The sequence below is a fragment of the Schizosaccharomyces octosporus genome, assembly GCF_000150505.1.
Source record: "Schizosaccharomyces octosporus yFS286 unplaced genomic scaffold supercont6.1, whole genome shotgun sequence".
Taxonomy (NCBI): Eukaryota; Fungi; Ascomycota; class Schizosaccharomycetes; order Schizosaccharomycetales; family Schizosaccharomycetaceae; genus Schizosaccharomyces; species Schizosaccharomyces octosporus.
The window spans coordinates 2647844-2672254 of NW_013185619.1; the positions used below are offsets into that span (position 1 = coordinate 2647844).

The 24411-nt window shown below is 37.6% G+C and overlaps 11 protein-coding genes and 1 non-coding gene across 12 annotated transcripts; 7 read left to right on the top strand and 5 right to left on the bottom strand.

Annotated features, from left to right (window-relative positions):
• Positions 1-1212: 1212 nt before the first annotated feature.
• Positions 1213-3786, top strand: SOCG_02010 (Lsd90 protein; the record flags this gene model as incomplete). The annotated part of the gene is made up of 2 exons (XM_013160504.1): positions 1213-1387; positions 1616-3786. 2 exons carry the CDS (start codon positions 1213-1215, stop codon positions 3784-3786), a joined length of 2346 nt encoding a protein of 781 aa, XP_013015958.1.
• An 89-nt stretch (positions 3787-3875) lies between these two features.
• SOCG_02011 (heat shock factor binding protein) lies at positions 3876-4937 on the bottom strand. Its single transcript, XM_013160505.1, has 4 exons — positions 4542-4937; positions 4439-4462; positions 4309-4351; positions 3876-4254 (listed from the first exon to the last, which is right to left on the bottom strand). The coding sequence occupies exons 1-4, from the start codon at positions 4611-4613 to the stop codon at positions 4121-4123; spliced, it is 273 nt and encodes a 90-aa protein (XP_013015959.1). The 5' UTR covers positions 4614-4937; the 3' UTR covers positions 3876-4120.
• Positions 4938-4945: 8 nt separating this feature from the next.
• Positions 4946-6491, top strand: SOCG_02012 (cation diffusion family zinc membrane transporter Zrg17). Its single transcript, XM_013160506.1, has one exon. The coding sequence runs from the start codon at positions 5135-5137 to the stop codon at positions 6311-6313; it is 1179 nt and encodes a 392-aa protein (XP_013015960.1). The 5' UTR covers positions 4946-5134; the 3' UTR covers positions 6314-6491.
• SOCG_02013 (RAN protein kinase Ksp1) lies at positions 6395-8719 on the bottom strand. Its single transcript, XM_013160507.1, has one exon. The coding sequence runs from the start codon at positions 8142-8144 to the stop codon at positions 6729-6731; it is 1416 nt and encodes a 471-aa protein (XP_013015961.1). The 5' UTR covers positions 8145-8719; the 3' UTR covers positions 6395-6728.
• Positions 8720-9455: 736 nt separating this feature from the next.
• On the top strand, positions 9456-9527 carry SOCG_16178. The gene has a single exon. It is a non-coding gene; the product is annotated as a tRNA-Glu (tRNA).
• Positions 9528-10211: 684 nt separating this feature from the next.
• Positions 10212-11110, top strand: SOCG_02014 (cyclin L family cyclin; the record flags this gene model as incomplete). The annotated part of the gene is made up of 2 exons (XM_013160508.1): positions 10212-10342; positions 10483-11110. The coding sequence occupies 2 exons, from the start codon at positions 10212-10214 to the stop codon at positions 11108-11110; spliced, it is 759 nt and encodes a 252-aa protein (XP_013015962.1).
• A 30-nt stretch (positions 11111-11140) lies between these two features.
• SOCG_02015 (spore wall assembly protein) lies at positions 11141-12755 on the bottom strand. The gene is made up of 4 exons (XM_013160509.1): positions 12486-12755; positions 12294-12432; positions 11839-11991; positions 11141-11793 (listed from the first exon to the last, which is right to left on the bottom strand). The coding sequence occupies exons 1-4, from the start codon at positions 12539-12541 to the stop codon at positions 11404-11406; spliced, it is 738 nt and encodes a 245-aa protein (XP_013015963.1). The 5' UTR covers positions 12542-12755; the 3' UTR covers positions 11141-11403.
• A 912-nt stretch (positions 12756-13667) lies between these two features.
• Positions 13668-15384, top strand: SOCG_02016 (serine carboxypeptidase Sxa2; the record flags this gene model as incomplete). Its single annotated transcript, XM_013160510.1, has 2 exons — positions 13668-13774; positions 13828-15384. Exon 2 carries the CDS (start codon positions 13855-13857, stop codon positions 15382-15384), a length of 1530 nt encoding a protein of 509 aa, XP_013015964.1. The 5' UTR covers positions 13668-13774; positions 13828-13854.
• Positions 15385-15759: 375 nt separating this feature from the next.
• On the bottom strand, positions 15760-16682 carry SOCG_02017 (cytochrome c oxidase subunit IV). The gene is made up of 2 exons (XM_013160511.1): positions 16474-16682; positions 15760-16212 (listed from the first exon to the last, which is right to left on the bottom strand). The coding sequence occupies exons 1-2, from the start codon at positions 16586-16588 to the stop codon at positions 15833-15835; spliced, it is 495 nt and encodes a 164-aa protein (XP_013015965.1). The 5' UTR covers positions 16589-16682; the 3' UTR covers positions 15760-15832.
• A 1032-nt stretch (positions 16683-17714) lies between these two features.
• SOCG_02018 (phosphoacetylglucosamine mutase) lies at positions 17715-20132 on the top strand. Its single transcript, XM_013160512.1, has 6 exons — positions 17715-18079; positions 18134-18219; positions 18276-18492; positions 18540-18900; positions 18956-19719; positions 19783-20132. The coding sequence occupies exons 1-6, from the start codon at positions 17958-17960 to the stop codon at positions 19853-19855; spliced, it is 1623 nt and encodes a 540-aa protein (XP_013015966.1). The 5' UTR covers positions 17715-17957; the 3' UTR covers positions 19856-20132.
• A 261-nt stretch (positions 20133-20393) lies between these two features.
• On the top strand, positions 20394-21068 carry SOCG_02019 (transcription factor Atf31; the record flags this gene model as incomplete). Its single annotated transcript, XM_013160513.1, has 1 exon — positions 20394-21068. One exon carries the CDS (start codon positions 20394-20396, stop codon positions 21066-21068), a length of 675 nt encoding a protein of 224 aa, XP_013015967.1.
• Positions 21059-24342, bottom strand: SOCG_02020 (ATP-dependent DNA helicase Rdh54; the record flags this gene model as incomplete). The annotated part of the gene is made up of 18 exons (XM_013160514.1): positions 24052-24342; positions 23912-24010; positions 23790-23865; positions 23486-23718; positions 23252-23442; positions 23134-23207; positions 22964-23095; positions 22851-22914; positions 22708-22806; positions 22511-22668; positions 22398-22470; positions 22187-22362; positions 21901-22147; positions 21781-21861; positions 21654-21741; positions 21545-21614; positions 21238-21495; positions 21059-21199 (listed from the first exon to the last, which is right to left on the bottom strand). The coding sequence occupies exons 1-18, from the start codon at positions 24204-24206 to the stop codon at positions 21059-21061; spliced, it is 2415 nt and encodes an 804-aa protein (XP_013015968.1). The 5' UTR covers positions 24207-24342.
• Positions 24343-24411: the final 69 nt, after the last annotated feature.

The window sequence follows — 24411 nt, forward strand, 5'->3', positions numbered from 1 at the left end:
CCCAAATCATACTCTACTCCATTAGTATGATAGAATATCCTAGTAATGTAGAATATATCATACTATTCTCTACTGTGGTATAGTATACGACGAATAAGAGCAGGCAGAGATCAAGAGAAACCAAAAGTAACCAAGTCGCCAAACAATCTTGCATTCGGTGCTGCTACCTTTGCTTACCTGCTGTTGACACTATTTTTCATCTACATCTATATCTATACCATAAAAAGAAAAAAAAAAAGAACAAATAAAAACGTTTCTCATGTTTTCTTTTTCTTTTTTATCAGCTCTTATTCAAAGCAACTCCTTCCCACGAAACGTACTCTGCTAAAAATAGATCCAGCTCCCCCAAAAAAATATCTAAGAGGTCGACGGAAAAATCCAAGCGCTGACTGACTGACTGACTGGTAACTGAGACACGAGAAAAACCTGACAGTATGAAACAACTGGTAGTTTTTGTCCGTATGTTCTCTCTGTCTCTTCTGATGTCCGTTTGCAGGGCTGTAAAAGCTTCCCTGGCTTCTCTGAATGTTCCATCCACCTTGTCGTTTTCGTACCAGTTGGATTACTTGATAATTGCGTCAGTCCATACTTCCTGACGAGACAACAAATTGTATAAGGTGAGTAGAATCATTTCAGTCTTATTGAGTAGGATCTTTTTCGTTTCGTTTAAAAGAAGGTGACGTTACAAATCATACATCATGTGATGTAAGGTACCGTCGAAGCTATATATATGCATGATGGATGACACGAAAATACTACAGTACTCAATCGAAAAGACTATTATTATTTGGAGAATTTTGGGTTTTTGACTATTAAAAACGAAAAGCAAAGACTCTTTGTTCCCTCATTGTTTGATTTCATTCATTAACGAGATCCCTGTTTCCTATTTTACCCTTTTTACTTATTCCACACTACCAACATCAAACGATTGGAGAATTCTGCATAATAACTGCGTTTATCCCATTCCTGTTGATTTACAAAGTGCTGTGTAGTAATTCTTTTTCATTTTAATCTAATACGATATCGACTTATCGAGTTTGATTTACACAGACTTATTATTTATTTTTTTTAAAAAGCTATTGAGAGTATTTCTGTGATTATACAAACACTGTATAGTTGTCTTTCTTCTCTAGCTACTGTTTTATTTTTTTTGACGACTAATTTCGCTTTTTGTACTTTTTCTGTTTTTCCAACACATTTTGATTTTCGACTATGGACGCTCTGAAAAACGCTGGAAAAATTAACAACGCCAAGGGAGAAGCCAAAAACCTTGGTCAGAAGCCTGAACAAGCCGCAAAGGGTGGTGTCGAAAACGCCAAGTCTGGTGCTAACAAGAACGTTCAAGACATGAAGAATGAACCTTCAAATGCTGCCAACAAAGTCAAAGGTGAATTCACCAAAGATTCCGCTAAAAACAACCTGAACCAACACATGCCCGGTGGTTTCAACAAGGACGAAGATGCCGCTGGTAAAGGTGCCTCTCACGTAGGCAACCAAGCTCAATCTCATGTCCCTGGCAAGGGTGGTGCCTCCGAGATGGGCGATCATTCAAACTTACCCGGTAGAGGCAGAGAAGGCCAAGGCATCCAAGGCCTTGGTGGTGGAGCTAATGCAGCTACTAGTGCCGGTGCTGGTGCTGGTGCCGGAGCTGGTACTGGTGCTGGTGCTGGATCTGCATCTGGTGCTTATGGCAGTCCTCAACGCTCTGCTACCCAACATGAACCTAGCCGTGGATACTCTGGTGTTCACCGTGAACCTAGCACAAAGTCTAGCTATGGTGGTTATGAAGGATCCCGTCCCGTCTCTTCTAGCGGCGGTGACCAACAATATACCAATGTGAAGATTACCGCAACTCAAAACAACATTGATGCCCTAACTGGTGCCCCTGTTCGAATTGTCACCACCACCAATGCCCGTATTCAACCCGATGACAAATCTCTTCACGAATTGCTTGAACAAAGACAACGTGCTTTGCGCGAGGCTCGTGAAGCCGAAGAAGAGCTTCGTCGTGCTCGTCAATTTAATAACCGTTCTAGTTCCGAAGCTGCTGGTCTTGAAGCTCGTGCCAGACAACGTGCTGAAGCTGCCGAACTCGCTTCGCAACGCGCTCGTGACGCTCAAGCCAATATTGAGCGCACTGCTTCTCTTAGAGAAAGACAGGCTCGTGAAGAAGCCGACCATGCTCAAGCAGTTTTGCGTGAAGCTGAGTTGAAGCACCGTCTTGCTCAAAGAGCCGCCAACCGTGACGTTGCCAGATCCAGATTGGATGTTGCTCTTAGAAACCAAGAATTGTTGCAAGCTGACAGAGAAAGAAAGCTTTCTCACCAAAGAGCTATCATTGATAGCGCCAAGGATGACTTGGATCGCGCCAACCACGACGCTGCTCTCGCTGAAGCTGAGAACAGAAAGATTCAATATGAATTCAGTGCTTTGCTCGCTGAATTGGAGGAACGCAATGATACCACCCTCCGTACTGCTTCCATCCGCGAGGCTGAAGCCAGAAACTTGGAAGTTCACATGGATGATACTTTGAAGGATGCCAAAATGAGAAGCAGAAACGCTTCTGAACACGTTGACCGTCTCCGCAACGAAAACAGAGCTAAATACGCTGATATGGACACTGGTGTCAACCAAGCTCGTAACGCTTATGCTCAATACGAGCAAAACATTCCAAACAGACGTCAACAATACGGTGCTGAGCTTGACGATGCTGCTGAGGCCTTGAGAGCTGCTCAAGCCCGCTATGATGCTGCTAAGAGAAGAGTTGACCAATTTGAAGTTGAATCCCGTCAACAATTGTCCCTTCTCCAAAACAGAATCCGGGATTCTGAAGAAGCCGCCAACCGATTCCGTCTTGAAGCTGACAAGAGAGATAAAGAGATTCAATCCAGTGTCACTCAAGCTTATGACGCTGTTAAGGCAGCTGAGAAGCGTAATGAAAAGATTGCCGAAGCTGCTAGAGCCAAGGAATTGGAAGCCAAGGAATTGTATGCCACAGCTCAAAGCATCACTCAAGAATTACAAACTAAGCGTGCTCATCCTCCCTCTCCTGTTAGAGGAAACTACCAAGTCGAGATTGAACGTGCTCAACAGCGCTACAATACCGAAAAGTCCAAGTTGGGTCAATTGGATACTCGTGAACCTTCTGACATCAACAGTGACGTTGAAGCCGCTAGAAATGCTTTGAGAGAAGCTGAGAACAATTATGCCAGTGTTGAACGTGAATATAACTCCGTCAAAGGTTCCAACCAAAACTATCAACCTACTACCTACTCTACTGAGCCTATCGGATCCGGCAGCTATGGTCGCAACTACGAATATCAAAAGCCAGAGGAGAGTACTACTACAAGCCGTGGTGCCTCTCAAGCATACCACTACCCAACTACCACTTCTGGCCCTACTACTACTGCTAAGAGCGCTGGTCCTGCTTATGTAGATGCTCCTAATCCCAGCAGCGGTCCATCAGGATCTTACGCTGGTACTGGTTCTGGTACTGTTCCTGGAACTGCCCTTGGTGCATCTAACATTGGTGGCTCTGCTGGTGGTAACGGTGGCTATGGTAGCAGCGGTCTCGATGGTGTCAAGGGAACTCAGAATAAGAGCGGCAGCAATGGTTTCAAGGATGACCTTAGCGACTCCGATTCCGAGTCTGGTGGCATCACAGGAAACAAGAGTGGCAAGAGCGGAAAGACTGGAAACTCTGGTCGTAGAGGCAGTGCCAGCAGCACAACTAGCCGTGGTGGATTAATGCATAATGTCAAGCATGCATTGGGCATGGAGAAGTAAGCTAATATTATAATGCTCGAAAAGTTTATTATGAGATCCATGAAGTGTTGTTTACCTATATAGGTTTTATAATTATTTATGTTATTGTGTATATATTCGTGAGTCTCTTGACTAGGTAGATTGTAAATGAAAAGTTTGCGGTTAATTAGCGTTACAATAAATAGTTGATGAGTATCTCTAAATTTGTTTTTCCCCAAAAAAAAATGTAGACGTAGACGATAGAAATCTAAGCAACATACACATATACGGACTGTAACAATCGTAAAGTCGAGATCAAGGCCAAAATTCTCGTAACTACGAGAAATTTGCATTCGTTGTTAGTCATTTCATTTGCTTACTTATCGTCTTTGGTCGTAGTTGAAGGATTTGGGGCAGGACTAGTAGCAGAAGGCGATGCTGATGGTGATGAATTGAAAGAAGCCCTCATAGAATCCTCTAAGCTATCAAGTCGATGAGTCATTGCTTCTACTAAATATATAAAATATTAGCAAATCTTTCCCAGCCTAGGTTTGAAGGGCTTACGCTTTTCGAGAAACTGTTTTCGCAAGTTTTCAAACTCATTAGACTAGAATTTGTTAGACAATTTTCCATATTCTAAACATTGGAATAAAAAAAAATAAAAAAAACTATATACGACTTGACTTGTCCATACAACGTCGTCCAACAGTTTATTAGTCTATAGTAGGTTTAGCAATAAACTCATAGAAATGACAGACACAAAAAAATAAAATAAAAAAAAAAAAAAGAAAACTTACCATTGCATTGATGCCAGAACCGGTTTCCGTAGATTCCAAAGGTTCCTGTTTTCCCATTTCTGTTTTACTCATTTTTTGTAATCTATATAACTCGCTCAGAAGAGCAAGCTTCTCAGAAATGAGGTATTTCTAAAAATAACTATGAAATTCCGAAATATACAAAGTAAGGAAAGGCAACCTTTTACCAAATATTTTGGTTATATCAAGAATCCACCAGTTGGTTCGTTCTTTTCAAGCGGCCTTTAGAAGCTGTAATACAATGAAGGCAGTGGAATTTTCAACACGAAAAATTTCTAACACTTTATATATATATATAAAGCAGAAATAATGCAACCTACAAAATTGTATTATGTCGATTGTCATCAATACCATTTATTCACTTTAATTGCATAATGCACAATCTTACTGAAACGACTTTTTCAGTACCAACCTCATCCACTATTGTAATCTTACATTTTTGGCTTTAAATTTTACAAAATATCTATATTACAGTTCATCGTAAGAAACAAAGGTATATTCATTTAAGCATTCCTGTCTTATTTATGGAATAGCAGATTTTGGGTCACCTATCTTAATCGTGCGCCCAATTGATTATGCAAAGTCCTCCTAAGAGTCCGAAACAATCATTTACTTCTATAAAGTTTCAAGAACCAACTCGAGAAAATTCCCACTCTAGTCTTTTTGGGGAATCGTCAAAATCAAATTCACAGGCAAGCGTCAGTAAACTGCTTAATGTTGAAACACGGCCAAGCCATCGAAAAGGGCATCATCATAGACATTCCTTATCCCACCAATACTTTTTACCTCCTAAGAATCGAAAACCTTTAAGCTTTCCTGCTACTTATCCAATACCTACACTTACAGAAACGTTTTCAATTCTTACATGGAGACAAAAACTGAAACTAAGTAGCTCTTTATTATTTTTCTTTGCTTCAGTTTTTGTCTTTTTATCTGGAGATGCTACCGTTTTGCTGTCATTGTCTTGTTCACTAATAGTAGAAGGTGTTTTGATTATATTAAACGTCTGGCGTGAGACTCTGGACTGTTTTGTGGTTTGGCGTAGAACATCGCTTCGTTATCCTTTTGGTTTGCAACAAATAGAACTGTTAGCTGATTTTGCATTTTCTATCTTGTTACTATTTCTTGGACTTAATCTTTTAAAAGAGCCGGCAGAACATGCTATTGAAGATTGGGGAAATATTCAACATTCAGAACATGCTGGAGTAGAAGGAGCTCATATTCAATCTATCTTTTCCATCTCAGTAGCTTTACTTCTTTCGGGAGGTGCACTGCTGTTCGACCGCTCTCATATACATAGTCAACGCTTGGACTCGCGTTTTTTTCATGGTTTGACATTTGTTCCCTCTTCAATCCTTTTTGTCCTTCGGAGTGTAGGGATTCAAGTTGGCTCGTTAGTTAGCCATATTTTCGCCATAAGTATTGCTGTTACCGTTGTAATCGTTGGGTTCTCTATTGCGAAATCCTTGGCTATGTTGCTTTTACTGACGTATTCAAGTAAAGAAAAGGTTTTGCAATGTGTATCTCTCATCAAAGAAGACAGTCGAATAGAGCAACTTAACTCTGCTACAATTTGGCAGCCTCATTACAATACGTGTATTGCTAATATTAGCATATCGGTTAGAGGAAGTGAGCGTGAACAGATATCTATACGTGAGGATGTTACGAAAATCATTCAAAAAACTGTAGGAAGTATATTTGGTACCGGTGTCCAACCAAAGTGGGAAATTACTATTGATATCCAAAGGATATAAATTTTGCTTCTACATTAATGATGTTTACTTTTCTTTTCAGTTTTAGTCATTCATTTATGTTAATTCCATTACTATTTAAGATGGTGGCTTTATGCGAAGCTTTCTATTATTGTTTGTTCAATGTTCGATAAATATATAAAAATATAATAAAATAAATAAACAAAAAGCTACATTATTGATATCTAAGCAAAATAACTTTGTAAAATTGTTAACTCTATATGTAAAGGAAACTAAAGAATCATGAAATTCAATTGAACGAAATACGACATAAAGGTATTTTCCAACTAAAATAAAACGTAAACATAATTAGAAAGACCTTTAAGTATGGCATATGCAAACTGCTGAAAATAAATTATTGTGACTTGTCAATAGCAGCTTAATTAAAGGTCAATGAACATCAGGGTAGCTAATCCAATTAAGCGTTATCATTCCATTGTGAAAGCACATTCCAATCATCAGCAAGTCCAAAGTCTTTTGCATTTAATTCATCATGCGTTCCAAAATTGTCATGACTGCCAATGCTCAGGTTGTCTTCTTCTTCTTCATCCATATCACACCAACTACGTCCAAACTTCAAATGATCTTTGTTGCCCTTGATGCTGTTAGGAAAGACGATGGCTGGTGCACTACAAGAGTAGGGAGAACGCTTGGTATTGACAGGCATAGGAGTAGGCTTACTAATATGCATATTTTTCAAGCTTTCGCCAAGTCCAGAGTCATATGAACGATCGCTCGTGTTAACAGCGGCAGGTGAAATAGGAGACTGGGGTGAAGATGTGACAGACACATTCTCATCTAAATCAGAGAGGGGTTGAAGTTTCGAAGGGAGCAGTCCACGTTGCGTAGTCGCAGCAGGGGTTAATAAAGAAGGTGTGCGTAAAGGTTCTCTATCGGATTGAGTACAGCGAACGATATTCTCATCGAACAAAAAGTTCGAGGGGCAAAAATCATCATCCTCGTTTACAATACTCTCTAATTCTTCACCATCCGTCGTCCAATTATTAACCGCTATTACAGCTTCCCTAGTCTTTTCCAATGAACGTTTTTCAGGTGTAACGCATAGGCAGGCTCTCAAAACTTCGTATGTATCCTGACTAAGAGTAGGAAATACATCAAACAAAGTCATGGGATCAAGTACATAATCTGCAAAAATAGGATCCCGTTCATTTGGATAAGCAAAAGGGTTGCGGGCAAAAATAAGATTCAAAAGGCAAATTCCGATGGCCCAGATATCAGCGGCACGAGGGCTATAACCCATATCGTCGACATCTTCAAATTGCTCTGGAGCCATATAACGATCACTGCCGGTGCCATAATCATGAGAAATGGTATCTCTGCAAGCAAGACCAAAATCACTAATTTTCACAACGAGATCATTGCCATCATCGGAAAGGGATAATAGAAAGTTTTCTGGTTTCAAATCTCGATGATATATACCAAGAGAATGCATATGGGAGACGCCATCAATGACTTGGAGAAAAATATCTTTGATCATTTCCGGCTGATTCTTAGCATTTGGGAAGTCGTCGTTTAGGATACACTCGTACAAATCACCAAATGGGCAATACTCAAGTACAACGTAATAATATACATGGTCTTCAAAAGACTCCACAAAGTGAATAATGTTACGATGACGGTAACGGGAGAATTCTCGAAGAATATTCACTTCATCAAGAAAAATCGGGGAAGGCTTCCTGATGCACTTGATTGCATATTTGGCGTCTTTATAGCGACTAGTCCGGAAAAGACGATGAGCCAAGACAACGGTGCCGTAGGACCCCTTGTTCAAGGGACGTTCCACTTTGTAGCCTTTCTTTTGAAGAATTTTCATAGTCAGTAAAACAGATTCCGAGCTTCTCTTTCTTTAACAGATCTATAACGCTAGGGGATATAAAATCGGCAAAACAGAGTGTGGTACTACAATCGATACTTTATTTTGAATGTTTTTCTTTCTCCAAAGGGCTTTTTTCTTTTACAAAGATTGATATCAATCACAAAGAAAAAGAGAAGTCCAAAAGAGAACTAGACAATAAAAGCAAACACTCAGTGATCACAAACTGTCACTACCCGTACGTTAAAGTTTCAAAGATAAAAAAAGGATGTTCTAGCAGAAGAATTTGAATCTTTCTGAGAACGTGAGAGTCGGACCTGGTGGTCTGAAGAGATGGCGGGTATGAAAACAGCGGTTTCGCGTTGAGAAGTCAAAAGCAATGTTTCGTCTCAATATCAATAAAATCTTATGATATTAGTGTTAGACAAATCTTCTCATGATGATGCGACAAAGGATAAATAAACAGAACCTGCTTTGGCTGTTGTTGGTGGAAGACAAGATTCTACCAGGAGGATCCGGTATTCATGTAATCCAGTGTGCCCAGATACGTTATCTTACATAACGTAAACAAAGATACTACCGTTGTAAACATTTCTTGTTGATAGTATAATATATATATAGTGTATGAAAGAATTTCAAAATATGTAAATAATTAAAATAAAATATATACAGAAAATAAACTAATTTAAAAATTTAATCTTCGATCTTTGATTCTTAAGCAACTATTAAAACTTGCAAGGTACGATTCTCGACGATTTCGTTTACCTTACGTAATGTTTGTTTGTTTACTACTTTGTCTATACTCTGTACCTACGTTTTGAGGATATCATTATGCACTGGTAATGCAAAATCAATCTTATTCAAAATACTTTATTCTATACGTAAGCTACCACGTTTACCTTTCTACCGTTCTTTGTTTTGAATGCCCAGTAAATAAACAGACTTCGTATTACGAAGCCTTATAGCGATAATGAAATTTTCTTTCACATATATGCAATTAAAGATATCAAAGATAAGATTAAAATTTCAAATAATCAAAAAGAAACAAGGAAAACCTTTAATTCCTGATTTGCCTAAAGAACAGGAATTCGACCTGGACTTAGTACGTGCTAGAGCATAGGATATCATCAATGGAATGTCTATACAGAACGCTATCTCAGTTTATCAAATGCATCTCCTAAATTTTATCTTTCGTGAGAGGTTTAAGGGCGTGAAAGATGGCAGTGAAATATCAAGAATTAATTGACTACAAAAAACGTTTTGCTTACTAACTTTGCTTCAATACTCCATAAATTTGGAAGATTATAAGAATCCGTTGTGGTCCAACGGCTAGGATTCGTCGCTTTCACCGACGCGGCCGGGGTTCGACTCCCCGCAACGGAAATAATTTTTTGTTTCATCTCTCGGTGGTATAAGATGATTTTTTCCAAAGGAATTGTAAACATAAGATTTACAGACTTTGTGAAGAGGAGAGTGCTACTCTGTTTTCGGTGGAGCATTTACAGTATGCCGTGTAGCAAACATTTATAATAAAGAAATATCCTTGCTTTTAACATAGCAAAACTACTTTGCCTCTAGTGAGATGCTAGAGCTTATGAAAGGAATTTGTCCTTTCAAGTTCATGCATGCCTTCTTTTGAAGATAACTTGCATGTCCTTTATGATTGTCTGTTCAATGACATTTTGATATATTTCTTCATTAGATATAACTTCTCATAGGAAACAGTGATGAAATTGTTTTGGGCATCACAAACTGGCCTTTCACAGAACGAACCAAACACAACTCACATTAGCAGGACATTGCATTGACAAGTGATTGCATCGATCCTTGTCATAGAACTACACCAAAACCTCTGCGGTAGAATTTGTCTCATCGACAGGTAAAAAATTAAAGAGCTGATAACTTGTAAGCGAGTTTCTTTTAATTATTCTTACGTGCAATTAAGAATCGCGCGAAACAAGTAAGAGAACTTGGAGAGAAGGAGAAAGAAGGAAAGAGAGCAATAATTTATATAAAACAAATTCACAGATTAACGCGCGAGGTTTTGATTGATTACAAAACATTTCGATGGCAGATTCTTTGGTACATAGTTTGGCTTCAAATACTCAAATTTCGGCATTTCAATCTTTTGAACATGCCGAAGAGCTCTGTCTTCTTGGTGCTGAATGGATACAAAAAGCAGGCATATTATTGCAAATGTAAGCGAGCGAGAAAAAAGCTATAGTCCATGCTCTTTAGAAACTAGCTGTTGGCAGGCTCAATTGAAAGACAAGCGTGAACAAATAGTTTGGCTTATTTAATTAATAATTCGGTATGACTTTTGTTAACCCATGTTTAGAAGTCAAAGATGCGTCTATACCTCCCTTATTTTATTTCGTCGTTATTGTACATTATGTCCTCCTAGAGCTGCAGATTTAAATGTTTGTTCGATGGCTTGTTTGTCTTTGGGTAGTAAAGCAACTGAAACTGAAGTTTCGTCCCAAGATCTGTGCAATATTGGAATTTATCTCAAGGAACAGTTCCTGAACCCGGAATCAGAGTACCAAATCCACGACGTGTTTAGCACGGAAATGTATACTACAAAAGGAAAGATTAACGATATGGAGTTGGAGATTCTACGAGTTATTAACTTTGATACTCATACTGTAATACCTCACAAATTAGCCATTCATTATCTACAAACATTGGGATTGATCCACGACAAACGTTTTACACAGTGCACATGGAACCTTTTAAACGACTCTTTACATACTTTACTTTGCATCTCCGTTTTTCCCTTCGGAATAGCCGTCGGCTGCATTGCTCTAGCTAGTCGAGTTTTGAATCGAAAGCTTCCTCAAGAGTGGTATCTGGTTTTCGACGGCTCAGAAGAGGACTTGGAGCAAACAAGAGCTTCATTGGAGGATTTTTATAAAACTTCAGAATCATTACATAACAAAATTAGATTCTTGTTTACAGCATCTTAATAGAAGGAACTATCCAAAACAATAATTTTATGAAGTGATAATAACTACGAAGACGGTATCTTAGACGAGGGATCTAAATTCTCATGGATGATAAGAAAGGAAGAAATGAAAATGTTTTCAATAAGTTATGAGCAAGGAATGAACAAGTAGCTATTTCCCTGCAAATTATGTCCACTAAATAAGGTCTTCTTTTTATTTTAGGCGTTAAACATGAAGAAGGGAGTAAAGAGTACAATGATTTTGGATTAATGGTTCGTTGATGAATTATAAAGATTTGTGGAAACCTACGTTTCCTAACCAGGAGTACCGGTTTCATTAGGCTGACCAAGATCAGCTCGCTTTGTCTGAACGTCATTTAACATCTCTTTCGCTTGACGGCAACTGCTTTCATACACAAAACTCCTTAGAACCCTTTCTTTTATACTTAACAGATAACTTATGTCCGGTGCGATAGCAAACCGAAGAAACTTTAGAAGAGTGTCTAGTTTTTCGCGATCGATTCGGCAATTCTGTAAGGATTGAAGTAATGAGGGAATAGTTGCGATTTCTTCTTCTTCAGCATCTGTGATGGCTGACAGACTCCCAGTATGTTGTGGGCGTATTGAGTTTTTAGGTACCACGTAGGAGGAAGAAATTGTGAAGTAGTCATTCATAAGCCTTGGGTCATCTCTTGTGTATTCCGTCTGTGAGGTTAGTGTTACTGATATATAAGTTTAAGGAAACCTTACCTTTTTTCGTTGTCGAATCCATCGACGGCGTCGAACAAACGACTGTAATGATATTGGTCTTCCATTCCAATTCGAAAATCCAAATGAAAAACCGTATTGCCATCCCGACTCATCTACATCTCCATTCATATCGACGTACCATCTTTGCCAGGCCTATACATTGGATTGCCTTTCCATATCCAAGGTGCACTCTATGAGTCCTAGTGAAGACTCCGTGAACATTGGAGATGGAAAAACAATAATAGTTAGAAAGATATCATCCAACAAGTGAAAAAAGGAAATGAAAAGTGAGAAAAGACTGCGTAACAAAAAATAGCCATTGAATTGATTTTGGTAATCAAGCACATGCTCTTTTACTCTACATATTCTAGAAACCTTCTTTGTTGTTGTATTCTCTTTTCCTTTTCCTTTTCCTTTTCTTCTTTTTTGTTTCTTTCTTTTTTTTCTTTACTTACCCATTCCCAACTCGGATCTGGGCATGTCGCCGTTCTTATATTTACTGGAGACGCTTTGAAATTTCCGTCTACCCAAGGAGCAGGATCAAAATTCAAAAGCGACTTTTCTGAAAAGTAAACAGCTCCACAGAATGTAATCCTATCAAACAATGTTAGTGCTTTTGCTTTCGAATCATCTACAATAAAACAAACCCTCGTTGATTTTCGTATAAGACGTCTAACTGTTGGAAAGAATCCGTTTCATCCATCTATGACTTTTAAACAGCTCTTTGCCATCTAGAAGACACTTCTAAGATAATAATACAATGCAAACAACTATAAAAATACTGAAACCACAAAAGCTGTGATTTGTGGTTGTGTTTACTCAATATGTGCTCTTTTTATTACCTTGCTTTCCATGGGTGTGTGTGTGTTTTCGTAAACAAATTTCGTACATTCCATGCAAAGAAATAAACATTGAAAAATGGATCGTCATATTTCCCAAAAAAAATAATAGTCTTTTTTGTTTCTACCTCTTTAACAAAATGTTCCTCGATTGCCCTCACATCAGCTAACTAAAAATGGGTTTCTATGCTGAATACGTTTTTACATATATTATCGGGATTTCGCTCCATTGCATATTTTAACATAGTAGACTATATAATCGTAAACATGTCTACTTAAATATACGTCTCATGAAAAAAGGTATAATATCCTGTTGTACTAAGATAGGTTCAAAATGTTATATCTTGAAACCGCCCATTTCCAGTTCTCTCGCTTTATTTATTGATTTATTTTTGTCTTTGGATGTGTGAAACTAAAGCAGACGATTTCATACTACGACCTTCATGATGTTATAATGTTTAGGGCACCCTGTTCCTGAAAATACCAGTCTTCTTTGCATGAAGAAATCAAAATACAAGAATACAAGAAAGATAACTCCTCAGGATTGCCATTTCATACCAAAACACTGGCTACCTATTCACAATGGCTGGACATTTTCAAAACTGAATTGTGCATGTGCCTCTTTGTTCTACCAGCCCTACTGAAAGGAAGCCAGCACTTTACTACGATTATAACAAAGAATCAAAACAAAATTTGTGATTGAATTGATTCTTGACAGCCTTTTCTTTAATGCAACCATCCTATTATTGAAATAGTACAATGCGATTCTTTGTCTGATAAACAATAGGACTTAGTATAGTGTCGTCACTGTTACTTTCTTCAATGGGTTTTCAAGCAAGCCTTCTCTATTGTATTTTGCTATTGTGGTTGTATTCACATGGGATAAGGAAGAACAATTGTTCAATGGGCATTCTTTTGCCAGCCCTTCATTGTTTGGAATATTATTTATACATTGACAGAATGGACTCGGAAACTGTATGAACTAGTCGATTCTATAAAATTTTAATCTTTTTGTAAGTGTCTTTTATATGAGTTTTTTTCATAAACTTGTTTAATAGCAACATGTTTTGCGCTATGGATGCCGGGTGTAGTTTTTGGTACATTGCTGAAATCCTTAGTATGATTGAGATTGAAAAACTAACCCATGTAGGAAATTAAAAAAAAAATTAAATTCGAGATGAATTTGGCTGTTCATGTTTTGCTCCTGTCATTTTTGTTGTACACTGTACACTCATTTCCAGCTTATCCTCCTTATCCAATCTATCCTCGTTCTTCTCTAAACAGTAGCAATGCTTCCTCGGTACCAATTCCACAGCCAAGCTACAATTCCTCTTCAAAAGCTATGAATCCTGACCTGGTTACGTCTCTTCCCGAGTACAGTGGTTCTCTTCCAGAGCTATATTCAGGATACCTCAGCGCTGAAAATTTTAAGCAGATTTTCTACACCTTTGCTCCTGCCATCACTCCCACTGATAAATTTATTGTTTGGCTCCAAGGTGGACCTGGTTGTGCCGGAACCTTAGGATTTTTCAGCGAAAATGGACCCATCATTCTTGATCCTAATCATCAAACTCCCCAAGATAACCCGAATTCATGGACAAGATTTGCCAATATGATGTGGATCGATCAGCCATTTGGAACTGGTTATTCACAAGGTTCACCCCTCGCTTCCACAGTGTCCATAGCTACTAGCGACTTCATTCAAACATTGAAGTCATTCTATGCCAAGTTTCCTGAAATGAAGGAGAAAGAATTATACCTCGTGGGTGAAAGCTATGGAAGTGTTTGGGGTGCTTACTTTGCGCAAGCTCTTCGTTCCGACCCAGAATTACATGCTATTCCCTTTGGAGGTCTTGGTATCATTAGTGGTTTGCTTTCTGATTATGAAACCCAAAATACCATTACCGCTTCTATGTGGTTGGACCATGTAAATAAAATGGGCCTGTATTATACAAACGAATCGGCTGAAGTTTCAACGTTTTTTGCAGCAAAAAATCAACAATGTGGCTATGCCGAAGTTTTGGAAAGAATGCAATTTCCTGCTGAGCAAACCCCAATTCCCAAACCTCGTGTCAATTTAACCAATTCTTTTTCCAAGAAAAAACGCCAAGCTGATTCTGATTCCGATTCCGGAAATATCAAAGAAGCGTTCCAGATGATTACAGACTGTGACACATATACACTTACTGACTTTTTATTATATTTGAAAAATCACTGCATGATTACTTATGACATAACATTGGACTGTAGTTTTAACAGCAACAACGATCCCCTTACAACTTACTTAAACAGAAAGGATGTTCAAAAGCAGTTACATGCCATACATGTTGAATCCGCTCTGACATCTTCAAAGGGGATTTTTGGAAACGGCTGCAACTACGATGTTTATGGAGATATTGTTAAAAACGGTGCTCCTTCCATATTAGAAGAGGCTATTCCTGAATTGGTTCAAAATTACAAGGTCTCGTTTTTGGCTGGTGCTCTAGACTTTCAACTTCTTTGGACTGGTTCATTGTTGGCGTTACAAAATACAACTTGGAACGGATGGCAAGGATTTCAGGAAATTCCAGACTTGAATTCACCTTTTGGTTTTACATTAGATGAGCGAAATCTTGCGTTTACACTGTCAAACAAGGTGGGTCACATGGCTCCAAGCAAAGATCCGTCTATGGTCATTGACTGGCTCCAAAAAACTTTACTTGGTTAAATTTAATTCGATAATGGCCTGAAAGTTGTAAAACTATTATGTATAATATATTCTTAAAGCTGTTCCAAGGGTTTTCTTGTTTGCCAGATCGGTTCAGTGATTTAATTCCGTCTTTATGATTGCGATTAAACGTTATGATAGTGTTTTATTAAATGTTTTAATTTACTTAAGTTATTTTAATAAAGAAGTTTGGTTATTATAGTTTGATTTTACCAAAGTAAGACGAAATTCTTTTCTTTATTGTACATTCATTTGCAAATCGGTTTTTAGAACAGACATGAAAAAAAAAAGATAAACAGTGATATCTATGTATCTTACTTACAGCAACGGTGGGCAAAAAGACATCACAAACGTTATTATTAACAACTTGATGGATGCAAGAGAATTAAAAAAAATAATGGATATTATTATAACTACTAAAGAATAGCTGCGGTGAAAAAAAGAGCGATTAATGATGAGATGCATGAGGATCACCATTGTACTTCAGTTTGTAGACAGAACCGCATTCAGGGCAACGGCGAGGCTTGTGCTCGTTCACAGTCATCCAAATCAAATCGTGAGAGCCAGAGGGACTTCCGCTACAGCCAATGTGACGGTAGGGATCAAGAGAAGTGACAATGATAGGGTCATTCAAGGTTCCCTTACGGGAAGCATCCAAAGGCTTCATATCGAAAGCATCTTGACCAGACAATTCGGCCAAGAGTTCCAAACGCTCCAAACCAGTGGCTTGTTCAATATCGGTAGGAACTTCACCTTCACGACCACCAGGGCCGATCAAATCAGAAGCCTCTTTAGCGCTGGCGAGCTCTTGAGCGGCAGACTTTGTAACTAAAGAAAATTGGTTAGTAACAGAGATTCTTTTCTTAAAAGTCTAGCTGGGTTCCCGAAAGAGAAAGACAATAAAGAAACGTATATATTGGACAAATAAGAGTGTCTTAAGATGGATACGAAAGAGAAAAAGCCAGTCAACTGAAAACCATCAAAGCAAGTTGAAGGCATCCAAAAGAGAAAAAGTAAAATCATGTGTTAATCCACTTTATGCCTTCTTCATTCAGAAACACTCAGCGTTTTCTACCTATAAACACATACTTTCTTGATTTTTGTTAAGACGAAAAGCGGTAAAAGAAAGAGGTCGATAGGATGGAACAGAAGCCTTTAAAGGACGGAAGCAAGCTGCTCTTCGAATAAAACCAGTTCTCAACATCCTAGAAATCAATTCAATGGGCTTTCAGCTAAACTCGAGGAGATGGGGGTTAGTAGGTTGTGGTAGTATACGGACTGCTTCGGATAAGTAACCACCACGAGTAATTTCTTTTCAGACACCAAAGTAGGAAACGGAAAAGCTTTTTTAATACAAACTATAATTAATTAGATCTCTTTTACTGTTCTTTGATTGAACTTGAAAAGGTAACAAACTTAGATACAGGTTTTTCCAAGGTCAAGATCAGATCGGTGTAACCGTACTGAGTCCAAGGAAAAGGAAAGGATACAAGGATTAATTAAAAAAGAGAAAAACTCTTTTCTTTCTGGTCTTCCTGGCTTGTGCCATATAGATTCTTCCATTTAGTATAATAAAAGGATATTTGTAACCTGAGATTGTTACCAGATGAATGATATTATAGTAAACCAAATGGTTCTTTTAATTTTCCTTATAGGAAGTCAAACTATTAATTAAGAGCTTAAAAATAAGTAAAAATAATAATAATAATAATAATAGAAACGCAGATAAATGATAGAATCAGTTACCTTAGAAGCTTTCACCGTGGTTCGTCGAATTCAGTTCATTTTTGGCTGAGGTGCTACCATTTTAAGCGCAAAATTACATGACTTGCTAACTTTGTTTCTAATTTAAAAGGAATTGGTACGTAGTGGTACAAAAACCAATTGACTTTCCTGATGTTAATATTTTTCCAAACTAAGAGCGTAATATGGATATTTCATATTTCATACTAAAATCCTCGATGACACAAGTCTTGCTTTCACTGTTGATAGATTGAAATCCTTTTTGCTTTTTTCTTTAAATTTATTAATTTTGAGCAACCCATTTTTCCAATGAGTTTTTCTACCTGGTAGAAGAAACAAAGAAGGTAACGACATTTTTTACTATGATATGGTGCAAGTTGAAGTTTGGCTTCCAACAATTTGTTAGCCTCTCTTATATAGCCTTGTTCATTTGACGCTACTCGTTGATATAAATTTTATTTTTTTTTCGTATACAATTGCATTAAAACTCTGAGACTTTTCATACAATCGGCGATTTCCAACTGTTTTTGACTATTAGCACGCAATGCCTCGTAATGTCTCGCTATATATTCCCCAGCTTGAAAATGCAGATCATATTCCTTTGTCTGCATACTAGTTCTATTGTTGGACGCGATTATATCTGCTTATAAAGATAAAAATAAGAAAGCAAATAGAACGTAGTTTTCCTCTACTCTGTTGCAATTGTGAAACCGTATCCTACTTAAGCACTCCACAGGTTGAACTTGATTCGTAGTAGTTGCAATCGCAGCTAAAAAATACTTATTACAATCTGCAGCTTTATTCTTGGTTTTTAAATACGCTGAATAGTAATGTCTGATTCAGAGGAGGACGTACTTCATGAGACCGTTGCTGAACTAGTACGTGAATCTGATAAATTCCCGAAAATATGTCCTACCCAGATACACTATAACATCGGCGGATATCGAGCAAGGTATTTTGTATTCTAATTTCTTTTTGCATTCGAGTATTCTAATGTTGGTGATAGCACGGAGTTTCTTTCGAGTGCTGCTTTTCGATTAGGGATCATCGCAGCTACTTTGTCTGCAAAATTACATTCACAACCAGTTGGAGGTATGTAATTCACTTATCATTCTCCCTATATACACAGTACTGACAATACCCAACAGTCATGATCACTGCTTCTCACACTTCACCTGGTGAGCATGTTTTAAAAATCGTGAACGTTTTGAGCAGTTATGATACACAAAAGTGGGAAGGCTATTTAGATCAAGTTGTAAATGCTGATTCCGCTGATGAGCTTACGGTTTGTCTCTCCTCTATCTTCAAAAAGTCTCAAATGCCAGCCGAGAAAAATGCTCAGGTATTTGTAGCTTATGATACTAGGTATGAGAATTGCTATCGCATCCAGTTTACTCTTTCTAACTATATAGAACATCTTCAAAACATTTAGTAGAACCTGTTATGGCTGCTGCTAAGGTGCTAAAAGCACGATGCGTAGATTATCATGTTCTCAGTACTCCACAGTTACACTATCTCGTGAAATCTACTCCTGTCTATAATACCGCCGATAGTATTGGTGTACCTACAGAGGAAGGTTATTTTCACAGGCTCTCTGAGGCCTTTCATTCCTTGATGGCTTCTAAACATGTGTGCCCGTCAGTCGTCGTTGATGCTGCGAATGGAGTTGGTGCAGTCAAGCTGAAAAAGCTATTAAAAGAGATTAATCAAGACTTCCTACAAGTAGAAATTGTAAACGATCATACAGATTGCTCCTCGGAATTGACTACCACGGTAATTACTTTTTACTTTACTTTTCTTTTCATTTTCACTAACCTTGAATTTTTAGAGTGGTATTGATTACGTCCTAAACCAACAGAGACCTCCTTCTAACATTTCTGTGCAGAAAGACGTAAGATACGTTTCGTTTGATGCCGACGCTGATCGACTTTTGTACTATTATAATGGTTCTCATAGTTTTCATATTCTAGATGGAGACAAAATTGCCTCATTGTTTGCTCTTTACTTATTAGACTTGATTCGTGCAGCCGGTTTACAGTTGCAGGTTGGGCTTGTACAGACAGCTTATGCAAATGGAGCTAGTACGTCTTATGTTCAAAAAACATTGAAAATTCCGGTAACTTGTGTTTCCCCTGGTCTTAAGAATTTGCAATGGGCCGCTCAAGCATATGATATTGGGATTTACTTCGAAGCTAACGGACACGGGTCGATTTTGTTTTCTCCTTCTGCTTTGTCGGCTATCAATACCCACGAAGTTTTATCTCCCGCTCAGTTTAATGCTATAAAAGCCCTTAAGTCGGTAATTCAACTTGTAAACCCTGCTTGCGGTGATGCCCTAGCTAATATGCTACTGGTTGAAGTAATCCTGGCATATAAAAATTTCTTTTTAAGGGAATGGAATCATATATTTGCTGAAATTCCTAGTCGCTTAATAAAGTGCGATGTTCCTGATCGCTCCATATACACAACGACGGATGCAGAACGCAAGCTGATAACTCCTGAAGGATTACAGCAAAAAATAGACGCATTGGTTGCAAAATATACCAACGGAAGAGCTTTTGTGAGACCTTCCGACACAGAGAATGCTATACGGTATGTGCTTTTTTGTTTCTTTTTTTTTAATAAAAAAAAATAAGTCACTAACAAATAATTCAGTGTATATGCTGAAGCTAGTACCCGAAGTGAGTCAGAGGATTTGGCTCTCCGAATTGTTGAGCTCCTTCAATAGCTGCAAGTAAAGTTTAAAGGAAATTTGTTTCCTATCATTTATGGTTTATGATTAATGGATTGTGAAAATGCAAAACGATGTCGAAATTACTGAATGCAGGATCATATGAATTTGTGTTTTCGTATTAATAATTGTTTTTAATATATAATTTATTCGTTAGGATATGGCGAGTGTAGTTAATCTAAATAAGTAGCAATATTGATTGGCTGTTTGTTTGTTTGTTTGTTTGTTTACATTTTGCGTGTCGCTGATACAGCCACGACTTGTGACACCGAATGAATCCTCATTCTTCTCTAGCAACAGAAGAAAAAGTATTTTAGTAAAAGTATTCTTATCCAACTGAACTCGCTCTTTGTATTGAATCTGTCTTGTCTTGAGAGTCCCTTGTCTAGTGAATCAGTGGCTTAAAAAAATCGAATTCATCTTACCGCTTTGACAAGAAGAGGACGGTAACAATCTCTTTTTTACAGAGAAATTATTATGAAACTATTTAAGACTTTACAAAAGAGTACTATTAACTAATAAACTTTACCTTAAAATGGCGAGCAATCAAGGCAACTTGGCTATGACTCATGAATCAACAAAAGAATTGTCTAATCAAGACATGAGCAAGACCGATGTAAATTCCCCATCGCATGCTCATCACTTTGAAAAAGAGAATAAGTATAAACCATCACCGGCCTTTACCCAATATTGGTCAAATCAACTTATATGGGAAAAGTGCCAAAAATTTAACACGCCTGTTTTGAATAGTTCTCCTTCTCCTTTAACTTCTCAAGAGATAAGATACGACTATGAGAATGACTCTGATTCTAATTTTAGCCCTCCGAATAGCCCCAGTGCTAGATCTGATAGTTCCACAAGCGAAAGGTTTTCTCGTGAAACTAGTTATTTCGAAACACCAGCAAAGAAGTCAATGGGAAAACAAACAGAGGAGTTTCCAAGTAACAAAAAGGCCAGAAATAGAGAAGCAGCTCATAAGTGCAGGATAAGAAAGAAGAAGCATATAGATGATCTACAGAAGCGGACAAAACATTATACGACAGAGAATAAATCCCTGTTGAAAGAAGCCAACAATCTTAGAGAGGAAATTGTTCGTCTTAGGATGCTTATCATGGCTCATAGAAAATGCCCAGTAACCGCTGCTTGTGACCGAACACTTGTGATGATGGGTAAAAAACCAGTCTCATCGTCCGATATTCCTCAAGAATAAATTCTATACATAAAACAATTTATAAACCCTTCATTTTGTGGAATGAGACAACTTACTCCAGCTTCATATATCTCTGAGGTTTGGAAAATCCAGTTCCAATCAGAAAAAGCATTTGCTATGGAAATTAACTCCTAAAATATTAGTATAAAAATATCTAGGAGGTACATACATATTGCGGTACTCGATATTCTGATGCTTTCTTCCACGCGCTATTAGTATTGTCTTCCGATAACGACATCATGTCATGATTATGCTCAATAAAATTATCATCAGTATTTTCACTCTTCAGTGAGTTTTTCTCTTGGCACATAAGGCTCGATTTATGTAGCAACTGGTTGATCAAACAAACTTCATTTTCATCATATGTAAATAATTCCCTTAAATCGTCTGAAGCAAAACAGTTTTGTCTTTGACTTTCATCAGAATCCTTTCGAAATTAGCTTTATTGATACTTAGTAAATGTCTATGTAACTTACAAGGAATGAATCCGACAAACCTTGTTTCGTATTCTGTCGGATATATATACGTTCATCGAGCATACCAGCACTTCAACTTAGTTAATAGTGCAATGTGAAAAAATATTACCTCAACAGTACATAAATTCCCGTGGAATGTCTCTGACCGGTCCGATATATTCGAGAAAGTGCCTGCAAATCCTGTGCTGGATTCCAACCTGAACAGAATTAGCAAATGTTAAATGAATCGTACATACTAGGCTCAAAAAGAATAAGTCTACTCCCTCCTGTAAGATTAAGTCCGCATCCACCAGCCTTGCTGGACAGTAAAAGCACCGCTATATGATTAGTAATTGTACATAAAAATAGCTTCTTACAAGTCTCATCGAAGGTTGACTTATTAAATTTTTCAACAAGACTACCTCTTTCTGAGTGTGGAGTACTTCCAAGCAATGTCAAATACGGAATTTTTAGTTCCAACAATAATCTCTGTAAGAGTTTCAATGTTTCGGTAAACTGTGAAACAATGACGGCTTTTGCTTTTTGCGTGGAAAATAGTTCCAAAAGCGACTTAATAACCTCTAACTTCCCAGAAGATTTAAGTAAATCTCGAATACCTATGTGCTAAACTGTCAGCCGATATACTTTGCAGAACATACGTACTTCCAAGTGCAACTTATCAACTAGAAGAGAACTGTTACATATCTGACTCAAAGTTGATAGTGTAACCAAATGTTTTCCTTTCTTTTCCTCTTGACTGTAGTTCTTATAGTTTTTCAGAGCTTCTTTGTAACTTCGCTTTTGGCAAGCAGTAGGGCTAATGAAAAAAGTAATGTCATCTATCGGTTAGTAGAAGTTGATAAAATGTACATACGCCTGGGAGGAAGATGTTTAGCTAGCACACTCGTTTTTCTTCGGAGGATAAAATCTTTCGTGTATTCCAGTAACTAGGTAAACATTAATAAGGTGCAAGGTTTCTTTTCATACTCTACTTAATCTTGCACTACCCAATTCTTGGTCTCTTTGAGTAGCAAACATTGCTCTACTTCTAACTATAGGTTTCTCAAACTGATTTTTAAAAGACGAAACGCTTCCAAACAATCCAGGGATAAGGAAATTTACCATTGAGTAAAATTCCATCAAATCTACTTGTAAGTAACCTTTTTAAATCATCTATAACGTACCATTTTGCATTGGAGTTCCAGTTAACAATAATTTTCTTTCGATTTTTAATTTATGTAATACAATCCAAGCTTGACTTTGCATGGATTTCAATCGATGGGCTAAAAAATTTCGTTTAGAATGTAAAAACTAAGGTTGAACGTACCTTCATCACAAACCAGCAAGTCTATTTTCCCGGGTAGAGTTGTTTTACGAATACAGCAGCAAGCCTAAATTTGGTTAGTTACACGCAATAACAAAAGGGCCAAAGATCCATACCATTTCATAACCTATAATTAATACAGAATAATTTCGGTTGCGAAAGAACTCTTCAAAGTCTGCTTGACTTTTAGCCATACAAACATAAATGCGTTCACGACCAAGCCACTTATAAAATTCGTCATGCCAATTCTTTTGGTTAAGAATAGTTTAAAACAGAAATATCGTACCTGTAAGAGAGTGACTGGTGTTACTACCATAACATTCTTAATCGTATTGTTTTGACTCGCTTGATAGTTTTGTTCTAAATATCAATTATTAGTTATGACCATATCATGAATAGCATACTTAGTAATGTCCAAATAACCGTTATCGTTTGCAGCGTTTTACCCAATCCCATTTCATCAGCTAGTATAGCACAACGCCCGTACTTATTACTGATACCTGTTAAGCAATTGTAGAGAAAGCAAATTCCTTCGCGTTGATGAGGCTGTAACTGTTTGCTTAGGAAGGTATCCACGACGACATCGACATGTTCCCTGAAAAATCAGTACGAAGATTCTTAACATTCTCGGAGCATACTCGTCATTCCACGACATTGGTCTTTGCATTACTAAAGATCCAGCAGCATTTGGGTCATGCCTTGGCTGTTGTGCGACTCGTGGCCTGCGAGGCAAGTTCGATGTCTGATTAATTGGACTTTGGAAAGAACCCTTTTTCCTCGACATGTACGTATCTGGAAGATGCACATCATTCAATTGGCGATTTGAAAGACATCCACTATTAAACTCTTCTTTTGACATCATATTTTCCACCTGAATTTCGTTAGTTCGGATATGAGAATATAAGAAAAGGTCATGTATATCCCTTATACAAACACTCGTACAGTTATTTCTTTTCCTCCCACACGAAACATATCACCTTCATCAAACGAAAAATCGCGTATAGTACTACTCCCAATTCTAGCACAGACAATTAGTATGTACGATTTCCAACAACTGCTAGTACTTTGACCAATCCGCATTATAAATAGTATAGTTACTTCCTTCACAAACCATATAGCCATCTCCTTCCCAAGTTTTATGTTTTTTCATGGTTATCTTTCGCCTGCTTTGTTAGCATTACGCCTTAAATCACAAAAGTTTTACCAGAGAATAGTGCAATATACTTGGTCTTTTGCAACCTCGTTTGATTCATTATCTAGTTTAAGTTTTGATGAAGCAGTAATTTGAGTTGAATTGGTTTTAACCGTGTTAATGTCTTTTTCAATTAAAGGTGATTGGAAGGTTCCTTTTCGCTTCATTCTTTTGGTTTTCAAATATAGTCGATTCAAATGTTATAAGTTATTATTTATAAAAAGAAAGAGTTTTATAAATGGAGAAAATGCCTAAAAAACGCGTATTGGATATTCTGAAAGTTTATAGAGTATTGCGAAAGGTAAGCAGCGGTAGTGTTCTTCCTATGTGCCTCCCAACGCTGAATGGTTATCATTGTTACTGCATGGTTAA

What these genes read in the sequence shown, in the direction of transcription:
- SOCG_02011 (XM_013160505.1), bottom strand. Translation starts at nt 4,613, where the DNA reads ATGAGTAAAACAGAAATGGGAAAACAGGAACCTTTGGAATCTACGGAA. An exon ending in ATAAACTGTTGGACGACGTT is followed by an intron (nt 4,352 to 4,438) that starts GTATGGACAAGT and finishes AACAAATTCTAG; the next exon opens with TCTAATGAGTTTGAAAACTT. An exon ending in AAAACAGTTTCTCGAAAAGC is followed by an intron (nt 4,255 to 4,308) that starts GTAAGCCCTTCA and finishes TTATATATTTAG; the next exon opens with TAGAAGCAATGACTCATCGA.
- SOCG_02012 (XM_013160506.1), top strand. Translation starts at nt 5,135, where the DNA reads ATGCAAAGTCCTCCTAAGAGTCCGAAACAATCATTTACTTCTATAAAG.
- SOCG_02013 (XM_013160507.1), bottom strand. Translation starts at nt 8,144, where the DNA reads ATGAAAATTCTTCAAAAGAAAGGCTACAAAGTGGAACGTCCCTTGAAC.
- SOCG_02015 (XM_013160509.1), bottom strand. Translation starts at nt 12,541, where the DNA reads ATGGATGAAACGGATTCTTTCCAACAGTTAGACGTCTTATACGAAAAT. An exon ending in TTATACGAAAATCAACGAGG is followed by an intron (nt 12,433 to 12,485) that starts GTTTGTTTTATT and finishes ATTGTTTGATAG; the next exon opens with GATTACATTCTGTGGAGCTG. An exon ending in GGATTCGACAACGAAAAAAG is followed by an intron (nt 11,794 to 11,838) that starts GTAAGGTTTCCT and finishes CTAACCTCACAG; the next exon opens with ACGGAATACACAAGAGATGA.
- SOCG_02017 (XM_013160511.1), bottom strand. Translation starts at nt 16,588, where the DNA reads ATGTTGAGAACTGGTTTTATTCGAAGAGCAGCTTGCTTCCGTCCTTTA. An exon ending in TCTTAACAAAAATCAAGAAA is followed by an intron (nt 16,213 to 16,473) that starts GTATGTGTTTAT and finishes AATTTTCTTTAG; the next exon opens with TTACAAAGTCTGCCGCTCAA.
- SOCG_02018 (XM_013160512.1), top strand. Translation starts at nt 17,958, where the DNA reads ATGTCTGATTCAGAGGAGGACGTACTTCATGAGACCGTTGCTGAACTA. An exon ending in ACATTCACAACCAGTTGGAG is followed by an intron (nt 18,220 to 18,275) that starts GTATGTAATTCA and finishes AATACCCAACAG; the next exon opens with TCATGATCACTGCTTCTCAC. An exon ending in TTTGTAGCTTATGATACTAG is followed by an intron (nt 18,493 to 18,539) that starts GTATGAGAATTG and finishes CTAACTATATAG; the next exon opens with AACATCTTCAAAACATTTAG.